The sequence below is a fragment of the Catharus ustulatus genome, chromosome 2 (assembly GCF_009819885.2).
Source record: "Catharus ustulatus isolate bCatUst1 chromosome 2, bCatUst1.pri.v2, whole genome shotgun sequence".
Taxonomy (NCBI): domain Eukaryota; kingdom Metazoa; phylum Chordata; class Aves; order Passeriformes; family Turdidae; genus Catharus; species Catharus ustulatus.
The window spans coordinates 4,886,966-4,905,520 of record NC_046222.1 but is presented as its reverse complement, the minus strand read 5'-3'; the positions used below and the strand labels follow the sequence as shown (position 1 = coordinate 4,905,520).

The window sequence follows — 18,555 nt, the reverse complement described above, 5'->3', positions numbered from 1 at the left end:
GCCGTGATTTTCTAACACTGAAAAGATGTTGTCAGAGAGTTCCCGTTTTTTTTTTTTCCCGTAGTTTCAGCAGCAGTGCTGCCGTTCTTTAAGGGAACGGGCAAAGGTCAAAGATAACCTGGCAAATGCTGGAGGCTCTGCTCAGGCTGCAGCAAGGAGGGGAAACACAACCCAAAACTGACGAAAACCTTATCAAAATCTGTCCGCAGTGCAGACACAGAGTGCGATCCAAGATAAATGCTGTCAACGACCTTTTAAAAAAAAAAAAAAAAAAAATTTAAACAGTTGTTTCCACGCGTCGCCTTCATTTCCCTGGTGCCACTTTCGATTCCGAGGGCTCAGCGCGGCTCTCCTGAGGGCAGCCCCGAAAATGGAAGCCAGCCAGCCTGTCCACCTTCGCCGAGCCGGGCCCGGGGCGCTGCCAGGGACAGCTCGGGGCGCTCGTGAGGAGCAGCCGGGCCCGGCGACACCGTCCCGGGAGGCCGCGCGGGATCGGCCCGGGGGGAGCGGCCCGGAACGGGCTGAACAGGCCGGATCCACGCCTGCGCAAGCCAAGCCGAGCTCGATGGCCTGGGGAAGGTTCCCCTGGGCTCCTCGAAGTCCGCTGGACGTGGTGGCCGTGCTGGCCGGGCTGGCGGCGATCGGGGGGCTCGCTGTGTAAGTTCCCGCGGGGCCCTGGCCCGGGGGCCTCGCCGCTTCCGCTTCTCACAAGCGAAAAGGAGAAGCAGGCCCTGGCTTGGGCAGGGTTTCTGGGGGAGGGCGTGGTTGGTGTTTCATGGCTGAGATACGCGCGGAGTGCTGTGTGAGCAGCCGCTGTGGTAGCCTGCCCGAGGAGCAGGCCCTGCCAAAGCCGAGCGGTCAGCCCAGCCTTACCCCGTACCCTTTGCTTTTGTATCCCTGAAGGTCGGCCTCGCCTTGCCCCGGCGAACAAAAGCCGCTGGGTGCTGATCTGAGCTTGCTCGTGCATTCAGAGATCGTGGTTGTGGTCATATACCCTGTGCTGGTTCATCACTCCTCCCTTGTTTTTTGGTCTTTGAACATCGTAGGATGTGCAGCGTTATGCTGGGCTGCTACCCGTGTCCCAGCAGGACATCTCCAGGTGCCCCTGGCCCTGGGCTGGCTGTCACACACTCACCCATGGCAGGCAGGTGTACAGAGTCTGCCTGCTGTGTAGAAATGCATTCTGTGAGTGAGACTTGTGTGCCAGGCAGGGTGTCCAGCCCGATGGAGCTTAGCAGGACAAGCCCGTACTAAACTGCCAAAGATTTAATTCTCCTTCTCTTTTTTCCCCCCCCTCTTTTTCACAGTGTCTTCTACATTGAAGTAATCGGACGCAAAATGTGTCCTAAGAAGGAGGAAAACTATGTGGCTTCCATAGTGCTGAGTGCAGTTGCTGACACGCTGGGATATAACAATGGGAAATGGGAGTTCGAGAGGAGTGGCCCAATCATCCACAAGGAGCTGGCAGAGATGGGGGGACTGGGCAACTTCAGCATCCAAGGCTGGAGAGTCAGCGATGATACCGTGATGCACTTGGCCACGGCCGAAGCCCTGGTAGCAGCCGGGAAAAACCCAAGCTTACCACATCTCTACTCTCTGCTTGCAAAGAACTACAAGGAGTGCATGAATGACATGGAGGGCAGAGCTCCAGGTAACCCCTCCATTGCACTGTCATGTGCTGTCGCTCATGTCTCTCCTGCAGCTTGGAGCTTGGGCTGCCCCCGGCTCTGCTTTTGGCTGTTTAGAGTGTTAACTGTATTTCACATAAAGGCAAAAGTGTTCCACACTCAGTAGCAGTTTCAGGATGAGCTAAAGAGAACAGAGTAAGGCAAGCTGAAGTGGTTTGGGCTTCTCTGAACTAGATACTGTTCTCTGAAAAAGATACTGTTTTGCCCACATTTACAAAACATTCTTACGGGTGTGTCTGAGGCCTAGGCTCAGCTTGGGAAGGGTGATGGCTTTTGTACTTGGGGTTCCTGCATTCAGTGGATAAAAAGTGCACATTCAACTACTGTAATGCACACCCTGAGATGCTGTGTTAAAGCAACACATTTAAACAGAGAATACAGAACTTCTCATAATAAACACAACAAATTACATGTAAAATATATTTAAAGGCCCAAAAATCTTTGCTTGGAATAATTACACTTATTAAACCCAAAGTCTGCTTGTGGCTAGCTCTGTATGCCTGCTTTCTGCCACAGCACAGTCAGGCCACAATCTTCTTTTCTGAACCCTGTACTTCCATCATCTCTCTTTTCTCTGCATAGACACAGTGAGTTCGTGTCACGTGCCAAGACATGCACAACCCATTCCTGTGGCTCCTAGTTCACCCAGTCCTCCTAACCCAGCTCCTCCCTGAGCATTCCATCCATCTCTGTGCACATGGCCCAGGCTCTTTTGGATGCTTGAATTACATTTAAATTGGAGCTGCTTAGGCTGGGTCTCTAATTTGACCAGCACAGAAAGTGTGAAGTATCCAGGAAACACTCAAATTCAGCAGTCCTGTGCAAAGTTTATACATTGAAATTGTATGTATGCTTAGACGTGCTTATTTGGAGTGGCCAGAGTATGTCAAGAGTCTTCTGTCTTGACATTAAACATAGGAAAGGCCAAATCTTGCCACTGAGAATAGTGTATTGGAGCTGTGCATCTCCAAAATAAACCAAGTTGGAAACCTGAACAGGAAATTTATTCTGCTTACCTTTCCACAGTGGGCTCCTATCCTTGTGTAAAGAACTAAATTACCAGTCATCCTTTAACACCCATATTCCCAGTTGTTGGAGTGGCCTAATTAATAAAATATTTAGGAAGGGGCAGTGATACTTGTCAGGACAACCAAAGTTGGCAGATCAAACTTCCAAGGGATTCACTGCAGTTTTGGTGAAGCAGCATAGTTTAGTTCCCCCAGCCAAGATGGACTAACCACAGCTGGCAGTGAGACAGCACCTGGAAGGATTTTCACTTTCTAACCTTGGTGACTAAAATCTAAGATGAAAAGACGAACCTAAAATTTAAATGTTAGTAAATGATATCTAAGGATAATAGGACACCTACTGCATTCCTTCTGTGACTAAAATGACCTGCAGTATGTCCAAAATAAGTTCCCATTTGGAAGTGAAGAATTTGAAAGCAAACTTGCTCTGGACATAAAGGAGTGACAAGGAAAGGTCAGATGATCTAGATAAAAAGAAATACATGTTGTTTAGTAGGTCCAAAGACAATTTAACATCTTACAGTCAGAATTGCTGCAGCTACAGGAAAGGGATTCAGCTCTGAGAGTTTAAATCCTGACCTGTAGCACTTTAATTCCCCCTGAAGGGAATACCTAATCCATGCCCTGAAAAGCTGTCTGCAGTCTGGAGTCTCCAGGCCATATTGATAAGGCCAAATGATAAAAGTTGCATGTCAATAACTTCTTTCAGAATAAATGGATTTTGACTGAGAACATAACCCATGGTGGTGCTGTTCTGGCCTAAGTACTCACCAGGGAATTGCAGCCCTGAAGGCTGAAAATGGAAAGTTGCTATTGGAATTTTTGCCCAACACAGAGGAGATTTCCTTAGAACAGTGGGGGAAAGTCACATTGATGGCTCACATGAGGGAGCCCAGACCCGAAAACCCAAAGCTGCAGTAACAAAGGGATTCCCACAACGTTCTGAGTCACAGGACAGCCACAGCAGGGTCCCTCAGGGACACAGCCCCAGGAGAGAACTCTGGGGGTAGTAATTCAGTGACAAGGTAATCCCTACATCCACTATTGCTATTTGTGATGTGCCACAGCCCCATATTCATTGTTTCTTGCAGATTACAAAACCAATGAATTAAGCAACACAAGTTTAGACATATTTCTTTTTTCATGGTACAACTACAGCACTTCTCCAGGAAACCTTCTGCTTCAAAACTCTTCTGGTCCTAGTCCTCTCCCTTTGGAATTATTTACCACTGTGTGGTTTGTTTAATTAATTTTTTTTTTTTATATGTACTGATCAACCCCAAACAAATGTTACTGTCTGTGCTCTTGAAGAGTCTGGGTAAGTGGAATGAAAGCCTATCCCAAAAATTGAGTCCAGCTGTTTTGAAACTTTTTTCAGGCTGCCCTAATTCACACACTACTTTTTCCTTTTGTTTCTTCTTTCCTTACACCAGTACTATGCTTAGGTTACTTTTAATTTCTTGTTGTTAATACAAAGGATTCCTAACCAGGATGTGAAGGATTTCCGAAACAATTTCCTCATTCAAAAGCTCCCTACAGCAGTTTTTTTAAAACCTGTTTTTAAAAAAAGACCTGATGTTATTCCAGCTTAGTCTTCCTAAATTTGCTTTCCAATGTTTTAGTATTTTACCTGTTTAGAAGTGTGAGGGATTTGCGTCATAAATTGTAGGAGTCTTAGCTGTCATACAGTGCTTTGTTTTACACAATTTTTTCCACTTGCAAGTTACCAGTAGTCATCTCCTAAAATAATATGCACAGGCTTAAAGCTGCAAGCAAATTGCATTGCACAATAACCAGTCTCTTTCCATTTACAGCTTTGTCATCTTCCTTTTTATTTTAGCTACCATTAGTGCAAGAACAATCTCACTTTTTATCAAGGACTGAGGTGTGTGGTCTCAACCTGCCCAGACGTGTCCTGAAGAAACGTTTTTTCTCAAAGTTTCAGCAAGAGTAATCTTTGCTTTTGTTATGCAGATTTTGATTTTAAGGTACCTTAGTCCCTGCGCTCTCTCTCCTCCCCCTTGCTTTCCTGGAAGAAGTTCTCTTTTACCAGAATATACAATAGAGCAGTTGGTACAGCTTTTTAAAAACGTGGCTTTGTTTGACAGGTTCATTTTAATGTTACAAGTCACTGGGTACAATGCTTGGTATGGTGAGAATTTTAGAAAAATGCCTCAATTTTCTGTTAGTCATCACGAGGTTGGAAATTATGCTGATATCCCTCTTAACAATTTTGATACACGACAGCCAGCACTGAATTAGTAAACTACATGAAATTTAGAGGCCTGAACGTGTTCCCACACTGAGACATCCTAAAAGCAAATTCACAGGCATTTCAGTTAGAAGCTGGTGGTGACCAGTCCCAGTAGAGCTAAAGACACTTGGCCCACCATGTGACATTATTCCTGGCAGTGGCCAGCTGTTAGTTATTTTTTGCACATGTCCAGAAGCCAGTCTTAAAGCTGTGCATGGATTTGGAGATATTTCAGCTACAAGGGTGCTGTAAATGCAGGTAAAACAGGCTGTCATAAACCAAACACTACTGCCAGACATGTACATGGAAGTGCAGAAGCCAAGAGCTTGGCAGGGACTGGCTGTGATTAGCAAGGTCACAGGTCATGGTGACTGAGTTGCACCAAAGAGAGGTGAAATTGCTCGAGCATGCTTCTTCCTTGCTACTCCATTTTATTTAGTTTGACTTCCAAAGTAACAGAGCACCTTCCCTGCAAGTTCATCAGCTACCTGTCCCAGTGAGGGAACAAAGTCTAGGAGCAACAGTCTAGTTTTGAGGGTGTGGTACAGCCAGCTGCTGCTGTTACCCTGTCTGAGAGAGGACTGAGAATTGAGCACACTGGGATTAGTCTGCTGAGCCCACCTCTGCCATTGTCCAACACATTAAAACTTAAAAGAAGCTGCTTGAAACCTGCCTCGATTTACCTTCCTGCTGGAAAAGAAGTATTTCAGATTGGGCCAAAAGAGAAGACTAGGAGAAAAAAAGCAAAGTAGAAGAGAATCAAAGATAATTCAATGTCCCCAATCTGTTTCTTCTTTACATATAAGCATTTGGTCTTAGCTCTTAAAACATTTCACTGTCTTGGCTGGGGAAGCTGGCTGGGGGTTCTGAAATTTGGGTGTTTTCTTTGTCCTATGAATATGTTGGACGAACAAGTGTTAGTCTAAAGAAACAGCACTGGAAAAAGCAGAATAATTTCTTTAAAAAATAAACAGCAGAAATATGAAAGCGATGGAGGTGGGCTTGCCTCATTTCTTAGTCTTTCTGTAGTTACCCTTCAGTGGCAGTGTTTGGAGATGAACTAGTGAGCTGGACAAACCTTTGCTCTTACCTGGTACCACTGCTTTTAGAAGTCCTGTGAAAAAGCAGCTACCTAGACTTGACAAACCTTTCTGTTTATAGAGATATCTAGGTGTATATGTATATATCTACTAGTACATATGCTTTATGGATAACACAAAATGTAAATATAAACCATGTCAGTAAATGAGCAGTGAAGTTTTCTACCCCCCAGACCTTTTAATTATTTTCACAAACAACAATTACCAGGTCTGCTGGGGAGGATGCAGGATGCCTCAGCAGTTTAAGGCAGGGTATGTATGTGAGCAGACAACTTACATTTTTAAAAGAAAGCTGAAATCCCTTATGCAGAGCGATGCTTTTTCCCCCACTGCCCTGTCTTCCCCTGTTCCCAAGCCATCTCCTGCTGATGATTCTGTTTCTTCTCTCTCTGGGGCTCCGTGGCTCCTGCTGCAGGTTCCACGTCCCTGGAAGGCACCAGTAAGCTGGAACCAGGGAGGCGGAACGGCTGGCGTATCCCGTTCAACCCGCGGGCGGGCGGCTGCGGGGCCGCCATGCGCTCCATGTGCATCGGGATGCGCTTCTACCGCCCTGCCCAGCTGGACACCCTGATCAAAGTCAGCATCGAGAGCGGCCGCATGACCCACCACCACCCCACCGGCTACCTGGGGGGCCTGGCCTCAGCCCTCTTCACGGCTTACGCAGTGAACAGCGTGCCCCCCGTGGCCTGGGGGAAGGGGCTGATGGAGGTGCTGCCAAAGGCAAAAGCCTACGTGCAGAAGTCCGACTTGTTCGTGAAGGAGAACATGGAGCAATGGTGAGCTGTGCTCCTTGTGCCGCCATTTCTTAAAGCCCTCGTACGACAGGGCGAGCTCTGCTCATGCTTCAGTTTCAGTAATCGCATGATGGTAAACTCCTAGGGCAGCACACACCTGCCGTAAGGATCAAACCAATTCAGAATAACTTGGGGGAAAAAAAAAGGCAGGTTGTGTTTGGGTCATGCGGTTATGACCATTTTTTGGAGCCAGTATGAAGTAGGTAGACTTGTCATCTCATGCAACTGTGATTTTATGAAAGGTGGCAAGCAGGGGTGGGGAACAACATCAAGCTTAGGGCTGAGCTCAGTTTGAAAGTTATAACCAAATCTGCCTGCATATTCACTGCACCTCTGTGTGCAGGGGCTCACGCAGAGGTAGAGCTGCTCTGAATTTGGGAGGATGACTCAGTTCTCACTCTGAGCCTTTGAATCCTGCAGGTGCTGTGCTGCCTTCTCTCATGTGGCTGGAGGGAGGGGAAATCTAAACTAACTCACTGAAACATGTCCTTGTGCCTCTTCCTGTAAATCATGTCCCTAGTTTTGACAAACGGGGCCTGCCTGCCATTTTGCTGAGCCCTGGCTCCGGGCTCTTGACGCGGCGCATTTTCTGCTGACGCCAGAGCGGTGCTCAGCTGTGTGCTGCTGCCCTGGGACAACTCACAGCCGCTCCATCCCATCCTGTCTGGCAGGTATTACTTCGAAGAGCAGTGGAAGAAATACCTGGCGGAGAGAGGCATCTCGGATGGGGTGTCATTGCCCAGGTTCCCCTCCAAGTACGGCGTGGCAGAGAGAGACTCGTTCTACACATCGCTGAGCTACAGCGGCTGGGGGGGCAGCAGCGGGCACGACGCGCCCATGATCGCCTACGACGCGCTGCTGGGCGCGGGGGACTCGTGGATAGAGCTGGCCAACCGCGCCTTCTTCCACGGCGGCGACAGCGACTCCACGGCTGTCATCGCCGCCGGATGGTGGGGCATCATGTACGGCTTCCAGGGGGTTCCCCCCTCCCTCTACGCCCACCTGGAGTACAAGGAGCGCCTGGAGAAGGTAGCCAAGGATTTGTACAGCATCCTCTAAGCAGGAGATGGTGGGGCAGCCCACAGGCACGCTTACCCAGCAGCTGTCCCGTGCTTGCTCGCTCCGTTTGCAAACTCAATGGATTAAATCTCGTGAATGTAAGCCAGAGCCAGACTTGCCTTTTCTCTGTGTGTTGGCTTCAGTGGGGAGGCCACGTCGGCACTCGTTTGGGGTTGGTGGTTTGATGGGAACATTCAGTGGTCCCCTGAGACATCACTGCAGGGTGGCTGCACATGGTCTGGTCCTCAAGAGGAGCAGGAGCAGCCACTGCAGCCCTGCTGGTCATGCTGCAGCAGCAGGACAGGCAGCAAACCTCACTCAGGCTGCCCTAAATCAGCATCCTGATCCTACAATGGGAGCAGGGGGCACAAGCAGCCCATTGTGTCTGGGGACAACAGAGCTTTCTTCGGAAATTATTTTGGTAGAGGATCTTTTTTGTTTTAAATGACTGTGGAAAAAACCCCCAAACCCAACCTTGAAGCTATGTGAGCGCATTTTACCCAAGTCTGTACCACTTCTGCAATACAGGTAGGAGTGCATCCTGGTGTTCCCTACTTCAGTGAATGTGGGAATTCAAGACTCCTGACCAAATTGTTCCTAAGGCAAAAGTGGGTAATGAGAATTAACAGGCTGCATTTTACATCGGCTTCTGCAGTGAACTATATTCTGCTTTCATCAAGGTTATTAAAGGTAATTTGCTTAACATTTGATATGCATAATTCTATTGAAAATAAGGTTTTTCTTTAAATCCAGACTATGACACAGCAAAGTGCTTTTATGTTCAAACCCAGTGTATCCCATTCAATAAAAAGACCTGACAGGCCTCTGTTGAATGTTATATTCTATTATGGCATGGATTGAGGGGTGGATGGGGTATGGAATCAGAGGTGTCAGGTGTCTGCAAGCTCCAGCTGCAAGAGAGAGGAGATGTGCTACTAATGTTAGGAAGAGAAATTATTGCATCAAGGAGTAGGGGCAGAGGGAGAGGGTTCCCAAGAGGAGGGCTTCACACCTTTATGCTCTGAGTGCACATAAAGGCATAATAAAAGCCCAGATCTGACAAAAACCAGCAGCAATAGGATTCACAATTTCAACACAGTTTACTACAGCTCTTGGGTGTGTTGTATAAAACATTTTTTTAGTGCAACATAGTACAAAGTTTTTGTTGGGTGTTTTTTTTTCACCTTTTTCTTTTTTTAAAAATCCCGAACAGATTTTTCCACATCATGCATGGACAGGGTCTCTCTCTTTCTTCTTGAGTTTGTTACAGAAAGTTACCGCAGAGAGAGTGATTTGAAAAGCTTTGTGTTAAAACTCATTACAGGAAGAGTCTGCCTTATAAAAACGGAGAGAAGTTTGAGACTGGGCAACACACTGCCAGAGCAATGGAGAAATGTCACCAGCAGGGTACATTCAGGGACCACCATGGGAGCCACTTCCCAGGAAAGCCTGGGCTCTGTGCAGGAACTGCAGGGCTGGAAAGACACCCTGTCCACCCAGGGGGGCAGGGCCATGGGGCAGGCCTCAGGAGAGCCCTGCTCTGGGGCAGGCAGGTTGGTGAGGAGGAGTGTGGCTCAGGTGCAGAGCAGAGCTCTCCCAGGGAAGAATGGCTGCCGCTGACTTCATTCATTCTCTCTTCTTCCTTAAAGCTGAAGTGAGTTGTGGTTCCTGCCCAGGAGCAGTACGTACAGGAGATAGTACAGTTAGGAAACAATACCCACTGGCTGCAGCTGCAGCTGTTTGCACCTCAAATTCTTCATTTCCATTCACTTCTCATCCCACTCCTCTCTTTGCAGACATCTTTGCCAGAAAGGGAAGACAAGTGTGCAGGTGTGCGATACATACAGATATAGGAGTGTGATTTTATGCGTATGCTGGGGCCAGTAAGCAGTTACATCTCCAGGAGGCAGACTTCACAGAGGGACGAGTGAAACTGGGGCTCCCCAGCAGAAGAAGAAACCAGTGCTGTTCTGGTGGAGGCGCAGAGGTGGCCAACTTCTAACACCTTAGCACGTATGATCTGCAGCCACGTGGGTCCTCCCCCACACAGCAGCAAGGCTTCACGGTGCAGATCTCCTACCTGAAGCTTCACCACCTCTGAAACGTCAAGGCATCAGGGTCTAACTGACTTAGTGCTACAGAGCATCTGCTGAGGTCCCCTCTGCTCCCAAAGAGCAGTCCGACCCTCCGGAGAGGACGAGGGCTGTGACTATGGCACCTCTCACATGTGAGGCAGGGGGAGTCTTGCGGCTGCACCCGTCCATCCCCCATTGGCTTCAGCCACGCTGCAAGAAAAGAAATGGCCGGATTTGCCAGGAAGACATCAAGGAAGACAACAAAAGGCCATTTTTGGCAAACATTTTCTTCCGCCAGACATAACGCTTACGGGGGAGGAGGCGGTTTCCTCCACAGGACAGGGGTTCTTGGCATCAGGGGGTGCAGGAGGTCAGGTGCCCCACGCGGTGAGAGCCCTGGTTTGGTTCACTGGAGCCATATCTTTCACAGAAAGAACAGCATTTCCTGCCACAGCACTCTTACAAGAGCAGGTGACTTTGCCAGGAGGGAGAGCTTATGGAGAAATGGATTCTCTTCCTAAAGTCTCAGAAACAAATGGCAGATGCACTTACACGCAGGGGGAAGATTTCTCTTGGCCAAGGGGACAGGGAAGTCCCCAGGGTGCTGATGTGCTGCAGGCCCCTTTGTTCAGGCTCACACTGGGGAGTACTGCAGCTACAGGAGAACTCGTGACACACGGTGGTTAACTGCATGGCCTCACTACGTGGCATGTTTGCTACTGGGCTCCTTGGCTGAACCATCCAGGGACTGTGAACCTGACCCGTGGAGCTTCTCCTTTCCTCCTTCCTGGAGTCATTACTTTGGTCATGTTGAAGCCTTCAGAGACTGGATTAAGCCTCCCATTCCCGAATAACTGGGGCACAGATGAGGTCTGCCTCATCAGAGATGGCAGCATGGACACCAGGGAGGAGCATGACTCTGGTGAGACCGTACAAGGACCCTCTTTGCTACAACACAGTCAGGTGTCCTTCCTTCCCCTCCTTCAGTTCCTTGAAACAAACTAAACTGCTTTTGTCCTGACCGCAAGCACACACTCAATATTCAGTCTCTCCAAGACCTGGGAACACTCCCAAAAGGTGAATTGCTCCCTCCTGAGAAAACAAGTAAGATGGAGGCAAGAAGATGCTGAGGCTACAGCCAGTCTTTGAAATGGACCTCTTGATAGACAGCCTGGTTAACCCCTCTGGGGACAGACCTGGCTGTGTCTGTTTTGGAGAAGGGAGGAGCTAGCTCAGTGCACCTTGGGAAAAGACCTTCTTCAGTGTGGTACTGAGTCCGAGAAGGAAAAACAGTCTGTTTTGGAAAACATACACATTTACTTCCAAAGAGATCATTCCAGGACCAAATACCCCTGGGGAACTCCACACCGTGTGGAAGGCAGGGAAAGTCTACAGTTCTTTGAGTGACCAAAAAAGAAATGATAAAAAAGTAACAGCCCAAAAGACAGCAACTGATGTGAGTCAGATTAGTCCGAGAGGAACATCCGCTATGTACAGCAAGTGCCTCTGTCCATTGGGGTGAGGGGCTATGTTCCCACAGGTGCTGGAAAAAGCCTTGGACCTTCCTGCTCCTGCTGGCTGGGCAGAGCTCAGCCAGTGTCGGAGCACAGACACAGAAACAAATGAAACAAGAACAACAAACCCCACTGTGTTCCTCGGCGTTCCTGGTGTATCTCTGCTTCTCTCCCTCTGTGCATCCCTACAGCAGTCTCTGCCTCTTTAGTCTATGGTTCCCGGGTGGATGCTGAGGACTGGTGGCTCTAGGCAAGTGGGAGAGTAGTTGAGGTGAGGCTCTTTGATCCACAGTAAGGGAACCCCATTCTTGCCCTCCGAGTTCTTGCTGGAGTTTCGGCTCTTAAACCGCACCAGGAGGATGGTGATGATCAAGATGCCAAAGATGGGGAAGGGGTAGAAGAACACGAAGTAGAAGAGAGCGTCATTGGAGCAGATGACAGACTGCAGCGTGGAGCCTGCAAAGAGACACAGGATGGTCACATTTCATGGTTTCTCTGCAATCAGGGCATGCACAAACTTCCTCAGAAACACAGAAAACCAGATGCTCCTTATTCTATGTCAAAGCAGGAGGTGGAGCTCTGGGAAAAATAACAGTGTCAGAACAGAAGAAAGTTGTAACAGGGCATGTCTCAGCTTTATCCCCCAAAGAGCTTCATGAGTGGTCAGAGTCCTTCCTGATGGAGATTTTATAGTATCTTACAAAGCAGGGAGCCTTGCAAAGCTTGTAAAAGCAGCAGCACCTCAGGATCTCTATGCCCCTTAAAGGTCCACAAAACCCTCATGACCTCAGTTACTTCTGGGGCCTCTAAACCACACATCAGCTTTAAGAGTTGATGTCAGGAGACTGTTGTGCCACAACCTATGCTCTTGTGCAGAGCTAAACCAACTACCCCAAAGGGGAGGGCTAAATCCCAGGGGGTGGCAAGGTCCATCCTCACTGACTCAGGACACACCAGGTGGTAAATGCTCTGGGTGAGCAGTCCCAGTACAGAGCAAAGTGCAGTGTGGATACTCAAGGCAGAGCAAGAGCTGATTGGAAAAGTACCAGCACCACAGACTTGGCCCAGTCCCACTCACTCTTTGAGTGAACCAAAGATGCAGGGGATGCCAGGGCCACAGCCCCAGACAGTCATCACCTCTTCTCACCTGCATCCTGCACGTGCACAGCAACCATCCCCGACTCCTCCTCGGCCAGCCGGTACCAGACGCCGTTGGGATCCGCCAGCCACTCCTCCACTCGGCACGAGTAGTTGCCCGTGTCGGCACCGCCGGCCTGCAGCACCGTCAGCCGGAAAAGCACCGCCGAGAGTCTCTGGAAGCGCAGGCGGCCCTCCCAGCGACCGGCCTCGGGGCTGAAGATGGCATCAGGGCCCACACTCAGCACCGCTTCCCTCTCCTCCTCCTCCTCCTCCTCGCCCTCCTCGGCGTGGTCGCCCGCCTCCTTGGCCCGCAGGCTGTACCACGTCACTGCGAAGTGCGACTCCGGGCTGGAGCGGGACAGGATGCTGCAGTCCAGCAGGAAGGACTCCTTCTCCTGCACCGTCAGGTTGGCGGTGGCTGTGTCCACCTGCAAGGTGGGATCTGAGATGACAAAAGTCAAGAGGTGAGCGCTGAGCTATCATCAAAACCATTCTATCTCAACACAAACTGTCATGACTCTGGTGCTGATCCAAGCAAAACCCAAAGCTTGACACAGCCTCCGAGGCCAACCCTGCAGGCAGAGCCTCCTCACCGCACCACGCACCATCTGGCACAGGGTCAAACAGGCACCATCCTACCCCTGCCCACCCTCACCCCAACTAAGAGACGAGAGGAGAAAGCTCTTGCAGCTCATCCAGACATGACAGGTGTCAGGACACCAAGGTTTGGTGCATGTGCTGAGGAGCAATACGTTATTCCTCCCCAGCTACTGCTGCACAGAACATTACACTCCCTGCTTTTTATTCCTTGGAGAGTGCTCAAAAAACTTGAAAATCATTACGACAGAAGAGAAGACCTTTTCCAGCAGCTTGGAAAGTCATTTAGGTAAGGGGTGCCTACATGGAGATGGTCTCAACACTGATGCAGCAAGGATGCTCCAAAGGTCTCTCATTTTTTTCCTCTAGTGCTTGCTGCAAGGCTAAAGAGATGCTTTTACCTAACTGAGACACAGTGGCCAGAACCCACGATGAGTTGATTAAAGGCTGACTTCAAGAGCAATTAACATTTGGTTTAGTCATCTTGCCAGGGAGCCCATACTCCAGGGATCACAATCAGTCTGGATCTAAGCTTTCATTTAAAGATTAAAAAGCCCTTTCCAAAGCAAGGGCTGAGCAGGAAGGCCAAGTCAATAGCTCACTGAAGAGAGAGGAACTTTCCCCTCCAGTGAGGAGAGCTGGGCAAGCCCTCCCTTGTGCAGACCTGGGGTGTCCCTGCAGGAGGGGGCTGCTGTCCCTCAGCTCTCATCAGTCACAGGGCTGCTGTGTCCAGTGGGCTTCTCATTATAGCACCTGCCCAGCACTTTTTAAATGGTCCCGTGAGGAAAACCTTCATTAAGGCCAGAGCTCCTCAGGCCATAAGCAATGTGAGTATCTGCAGTTCACATCTTCCCAAAGAATACTCCTGAGCAGAAATAGGAATGAGTCACGAAATTTTGGGGACTACTGAGGTAAAAAGGAGGAAGGGAAGGAAATGGCTTGTCAAAACTAACACAAAGCCTCCCTCACCTTTAGCAGGTTAGGAAGAAAGAGAAGAACTGATGTCTGAAGGAGTTTTCCCCCCCCTTGCTGATTATAGCCCTGACAGATGAGGCTGGAGATCCTCACTAATGAGACATGAGTCACAAGCATGATTAGTCATTTTGTTAAGTACTGACTGCTATGAAACAAACAAAAAAACCCAATAACAACAAAGCACTTTTAGGGGAAAAAAAAAAATCTTCAATTAGTGCACTCCCAACTCTCTGTCTTCTTCCCACTCTGCATTCTTCTGCAATTCAAGAGGAGCCTCAGAGATTTTTCCTGCTGTTCATTATCCCCTCCATCAGGGCTGGCAATTATCTCACTGGGTGGAGAGCTATACTGACAATCCATCATGGCACAGGGATTTGCCTGGGCAGCTGGCTCAAGCCACTTTGGCCAGCAAAACTTCCCAAGCAAAGATGCGGTAGATAAGAGCTCTGCTCACTTATCTATGCTGAGAATGCTCCTCCTCCACAGTACAAATCTCTGCCAGGAATGACCACTAAATTCTTTCCAGAACCTCACCCTTTTGCCAGCTCCGCTGCACAGTTATGAGGCTGACATCTTGCTGAAATGAGCAGGCATGAAGCACTGCAGAACATGGAGAGAGTGGTTACTTCAGAAGAAAGTACTCAGTGAAGGAGGACTGTACTGTTATTTGTCCTACAGCCTTTAAGACAGACATTTAATGTTGAGTCATATGCCTCAAAAACTAGGGAACCGGTGTTTTCCAAGGTTAACTGCCTTTGCATCTTATCTGTTGCTAAAACAGGCAAAACTTAGCAGAGTACTCTGGGAATCTGTTTTTGAGGGTTTAGGAGTCCATCAGTGCTGGTCAGTCTTAAGAATCACTTTTTGGGAGCATAGGAGCAGGCAACTCCACTGTGTCCTATGGCTGAACAGCAAACTCCTTGTGGGAGCTCAAGAGGAGAAAGAAATTGTATGATCTCTGGAAGTGAGGCTCTGCAGGAAGATTATAGAGCTGTAGTTAGTATAGGCAGGGAGAAGACACAAATATCAAAGCCCAATTAGAGTTGAAATTGGTGAGTGTTGTGCCAGCACTTTGTAAGGCTGTTAAATAGCAAAAAGGTGTCTGAAGAAAATGTTGAACTGATACGTGTTGAAGATAGTTCCTATTTAATAGGGATGAAGAAAAGCTAGTATAAGTCCAATTTATAGGAATGACATGAGGGAAGACTCAGGAAACTATAGACCTGTTAGTCTAACCTCAGCTCCTGGAAAATTATGGAGAAGATTATCCTGGGTACTGCTGAAAGGCATTCAAAGAACAACAGTCATCAGACACAGCCAGCATGACTTCACAAATGGGAAGTCTGGTTAAATAATTTAGTATCTGTGTGTCACCTGCTCTGTCAGTGGATGAAGAGAAGGCAGTGGATCCAGTTTTTCAATTTCAGTAAGGCTTTTTATATTGTCCCTAACAGCATCCTTCCAACTGTGGGATGGAGGGGTTATTGGTGCACTGGGTGAAGAACTGGCTGAAGGGCAGAGTTCAAAGGGATACAACGAATGCAGCTACTTCTGGCTGGTAACTGGTCACCAGTGGTGTTCCTCAGGGTTTGATTTTAGGGCCAGTGCTGTTCCATGTATTTATCAAAGATCTGGATACAGGAGTTGAATGCACCAAATCTGCTGTCAATACCAAAGTGGGAGGTGCTGCTCACTCTCTTGAGGGACAGGGGACCTTATACAAGTCATCTAGATAGTCTGGAGCTCTGGACTTTAATTAATGGAATGGAATTTAACAAGTTGAAATGCCTGGATTTTATACCTAGGTCCAAGTAACACTATCCACAAGCAGAACTGGGAGAGGAGTAACTGGAGAGCAGCCCTGCAGAAAGGGATCTGGGGGTGCTGGTTGGCAGCAAGCTCAGTAAGACTCAGCAGTGTACTTCCACTGCCCTCTTCTCATGAAAGGGGCACACACCTGGGTAGCACAGGTAGTTATTCCATCCTATTCTCAATCAAAATGTGAGTAAAATCAGGAGCCTACCCTATTTAATCTGCCAAAAGTGCTGGGAAAAAAAAAGTAGATGCAGTGACAAAATGCCAAGCCCATCTAGTTTTTTCCTTTCCAGAAAAGCAAGAGTGCAATCAAAAAGACGTGGAAAAAGGAATCAGCATGGTCTGTGCTGTGATCCTGCCCTGCCTGGATTCACTGTGGCTGACAAACAGATGGTGACTGGTGTTTTCCCAAGAGGGCACAAGGCTGCTCAAGGCAGACAGCACCAGACCCCCCTCACCTGGCTGCTTGACCGTGAGGGTGATGATCCCGGAGAGCTCCTCTGCCCGCTTGTACCAGCGGTCGCTGGGGTCCAGCAGCCACTCCTCCACGCGGCAGCCATAGGCGCCGCTGTCGCGCACGGTGGAGTTCTGGATGGAGAGCAGGAAGAGCCCCGGGGCCGGGCTCTCCAGGCGCAGCCGGCTCCGCAGCTCGCCCAGCACCGCGGGGTCCCCGTAGTGCAGCGTGCTCTGCCGGCTCAGCCAGGCCACCACGTCCTTGTCGGCGCGGCCCGGCCGCCGCACCGACCACTCCACCAGCAGCTGGGATGAGGGGCTGGTCCTGTTGCTCACCAGGCACTGCAGGGTCACCCACTCGTTCTCCCGCACCGTGATGTTTCTGTGGGTCTGGTTGACATGCAGGCGGTTATCTATTAGAAAAACCCATCAGAAATGCAATGTGACCAAGGGCTGCAAGAGTCTTTGTCTCCCCACAAGCCTTTCCTGCATGGCCACAAGCCTGGGGTGTGATGGAAGAAATGAGGAAGTAGAGGAAAAAATGATGGAGAAAGGAAAGGACAAAATAGAGGAGGAGAAGAAAATAAGGCTTAGGTGTTTTAGGGTCTTCTGAAAATCTCAGGCTAGCCACCAACAATGACCCATTCAGCACAGGGAATTGGAAACCCACAATCTCCCAGCAGGACCTGGGAGGTCCTAAATGCACAGAGACCTAATGAAGGGAGATCACAACTCACTCTCTTCCTCATCCTCACTCCCAGGATGAGGCAGTAGCCTGATCACACCCCAACCAGTAAGCCCCACTGTTGTGGAAAAAGGAAAAAACCAGCAAAGTGGAGAACAGACAGCTGATTACAGGGAACCCCCACTGCAAAACAAGAAGTGGCAAGAGGGCAAAGTCACACACAGTGTTTTGCTGCCTCGGGAATGCCCCTGGTTTTTGCTCCACAACTTCATTGATACAGGGGAGGGTGACTGGAATCAGCTCTTTTATGCGAAATGACGTGTTGAACTCTCCTAAATCCTTCACAATTCTTTCCAGGGCCAGTCTGGACTTCCCTGGTACTGCTGCTGCAGCAAGCAACAAGCACTGTACTTCCCAGAGAGAGGTGGGTGATGGAAAGGAGGGGGCAGTCACAGTTCCCCTGTCCCTGACCAGCCCTCAGCCATCCTGGGACTCTGCAGACAGAAATGAGGACTGGCAGCAAGTCATGGCCTGCTGTGCATCCTGTGTGTGTGACCAGGCAAAGCTGCACTGAGGACCATATCCAATATTCCTCCTGCACCCTGTCCACAGAGCTTGTGTCTAGCCAGCCAAACCCAGAGAGAGAAAATGCACTAAGCACCCTATTCCAGCCCTGATATCCAACTGCATCCATCCTGCCTGAGGGATTTTATCTTCCAGACACTGGTGGCTGGAACAAACAAGGACAAGGCAGGCTTCCTCATGAAGTGCCCACGCTCTGGACAGTACTTGCCTCCTTGCCTCTCCCCTCTGCCCTTTGGCTGAGCTTGTGGGGGATATATTTAGCTCCTCCACCAGCTCACCTTTATCAGTGTCATCCACTGCCACGGAAACCACCCACAGAGCAGATTTCTCCTTTCCTGGCAGCAGCTCCCCACCTCATTAAACGTTATTCCCATCTCATGTGCAAAGGGAAGAGAAACAAGGCTCCTTGTGTCTGCCAGGATACAGGCACAGAGTAAAATTAAACTGTGTGTAAGACATAAAAATGCTTTTCTAGGTAGGCACACAGAGGTTCTCAGTGAATTGCTAGTTGACTGTCCTGGGTTACAATGTAAAGATATAAGCCCAAAAGTATGTATTCTATCACGATCTGCTAAAAAACAGCTCTTTATCTTTTCCACCCACCTCTCCTCCAGGAGGATATCTTCTGTTAATGGGCCATTGAGTCTCACTGCATGACTGATAAAATTACATCATTCCATTGTGAAATGCTCCACCCAGGGGGAGGAACCAAACATTTCCTACCTGGATAAAATCTGAGATTTGGAACATCAAGGCAGCCCTTGCCCACTGGTTTCCAGAGGACAAGAGCTAC

General features: G+C 49.0%; 2 protein-coding genes across 2 annotated transcripts in view; one reads left to right on the top strand and one right to left on the bottom strand.

The window, feature by feature from the left end:
• Positions 1-306: 306 nt before the first annotated feature.
• ADPRH (ADP-ribosylarginine hydrolase) lies at positions 307-8,031 on the top strand. The gene is made up of 4 exons (XM_033051414.2): positions 307-657; positions 1,308-1,651; positions 6,486-6,846; positions 7,536-8,031. Exons 1-4 carry the CDS (start codon positions 371-373, stop codon positions 7,921-7,923), a joined length of 1,380 nt encoding a protein of 459 aa, XP_032907305.1. The 5' UTR covers positions 307-370; the 3' UTR covers positions 7,924-8,031.
• Positions 8,032-9,004: 973 nt separating this feature from the next.
• IGSF3 (immunoglobulin superfamily member 3) overlaps positions 9,005-18,555 on the bottom strand; it is a 91,995-nt gene continuing 82,444 nt past the window's right edge. Inside the window, exons 8-10 of the mRNA XM_033051412.1 lie at positions 16,498-16,905; positions 12,660-13,094; positions 9,005-11,968 (exon numbers count right to left, since the gene is read on the bottom strand). Of these exons, the coding sequence (XP_032907303.1) occupies positions 11,718-11,968; positions 12,660-13,094; positions 16,498-16,905 (1,094 nt within the window). The 3' untranslated portion in view covers positions 9,005-11,717. The remainder of the gene's footprint in view (positions 11,969-12,659; positions 13,095-16,497; positions 16,906-18,555) is intronic.

Coding starts and splice junctions, on each gene's coding strand:
- ADPRH (XM_033051414.2), top strand. CDS start 371: ATGGAAGCCAGCCAGCCTGTCCACCTTCGCCGAGCCGGGCCCGGGGCG. Junction 658..1,307: donor GCGATCGGGGGGCTCGCTGT/GTAAGTTCCCGC, acceptor TCTTTTTCACAG/TGTCTTCTACATTGAAGTAA. Junction 1,652..6,485: donor CATGGAGGGCAGAGCTCCAG/GTAACCCCTCCA, acceptor CTCCTGCTGCAG/GTTCCACGTCCCTGGAAGGC.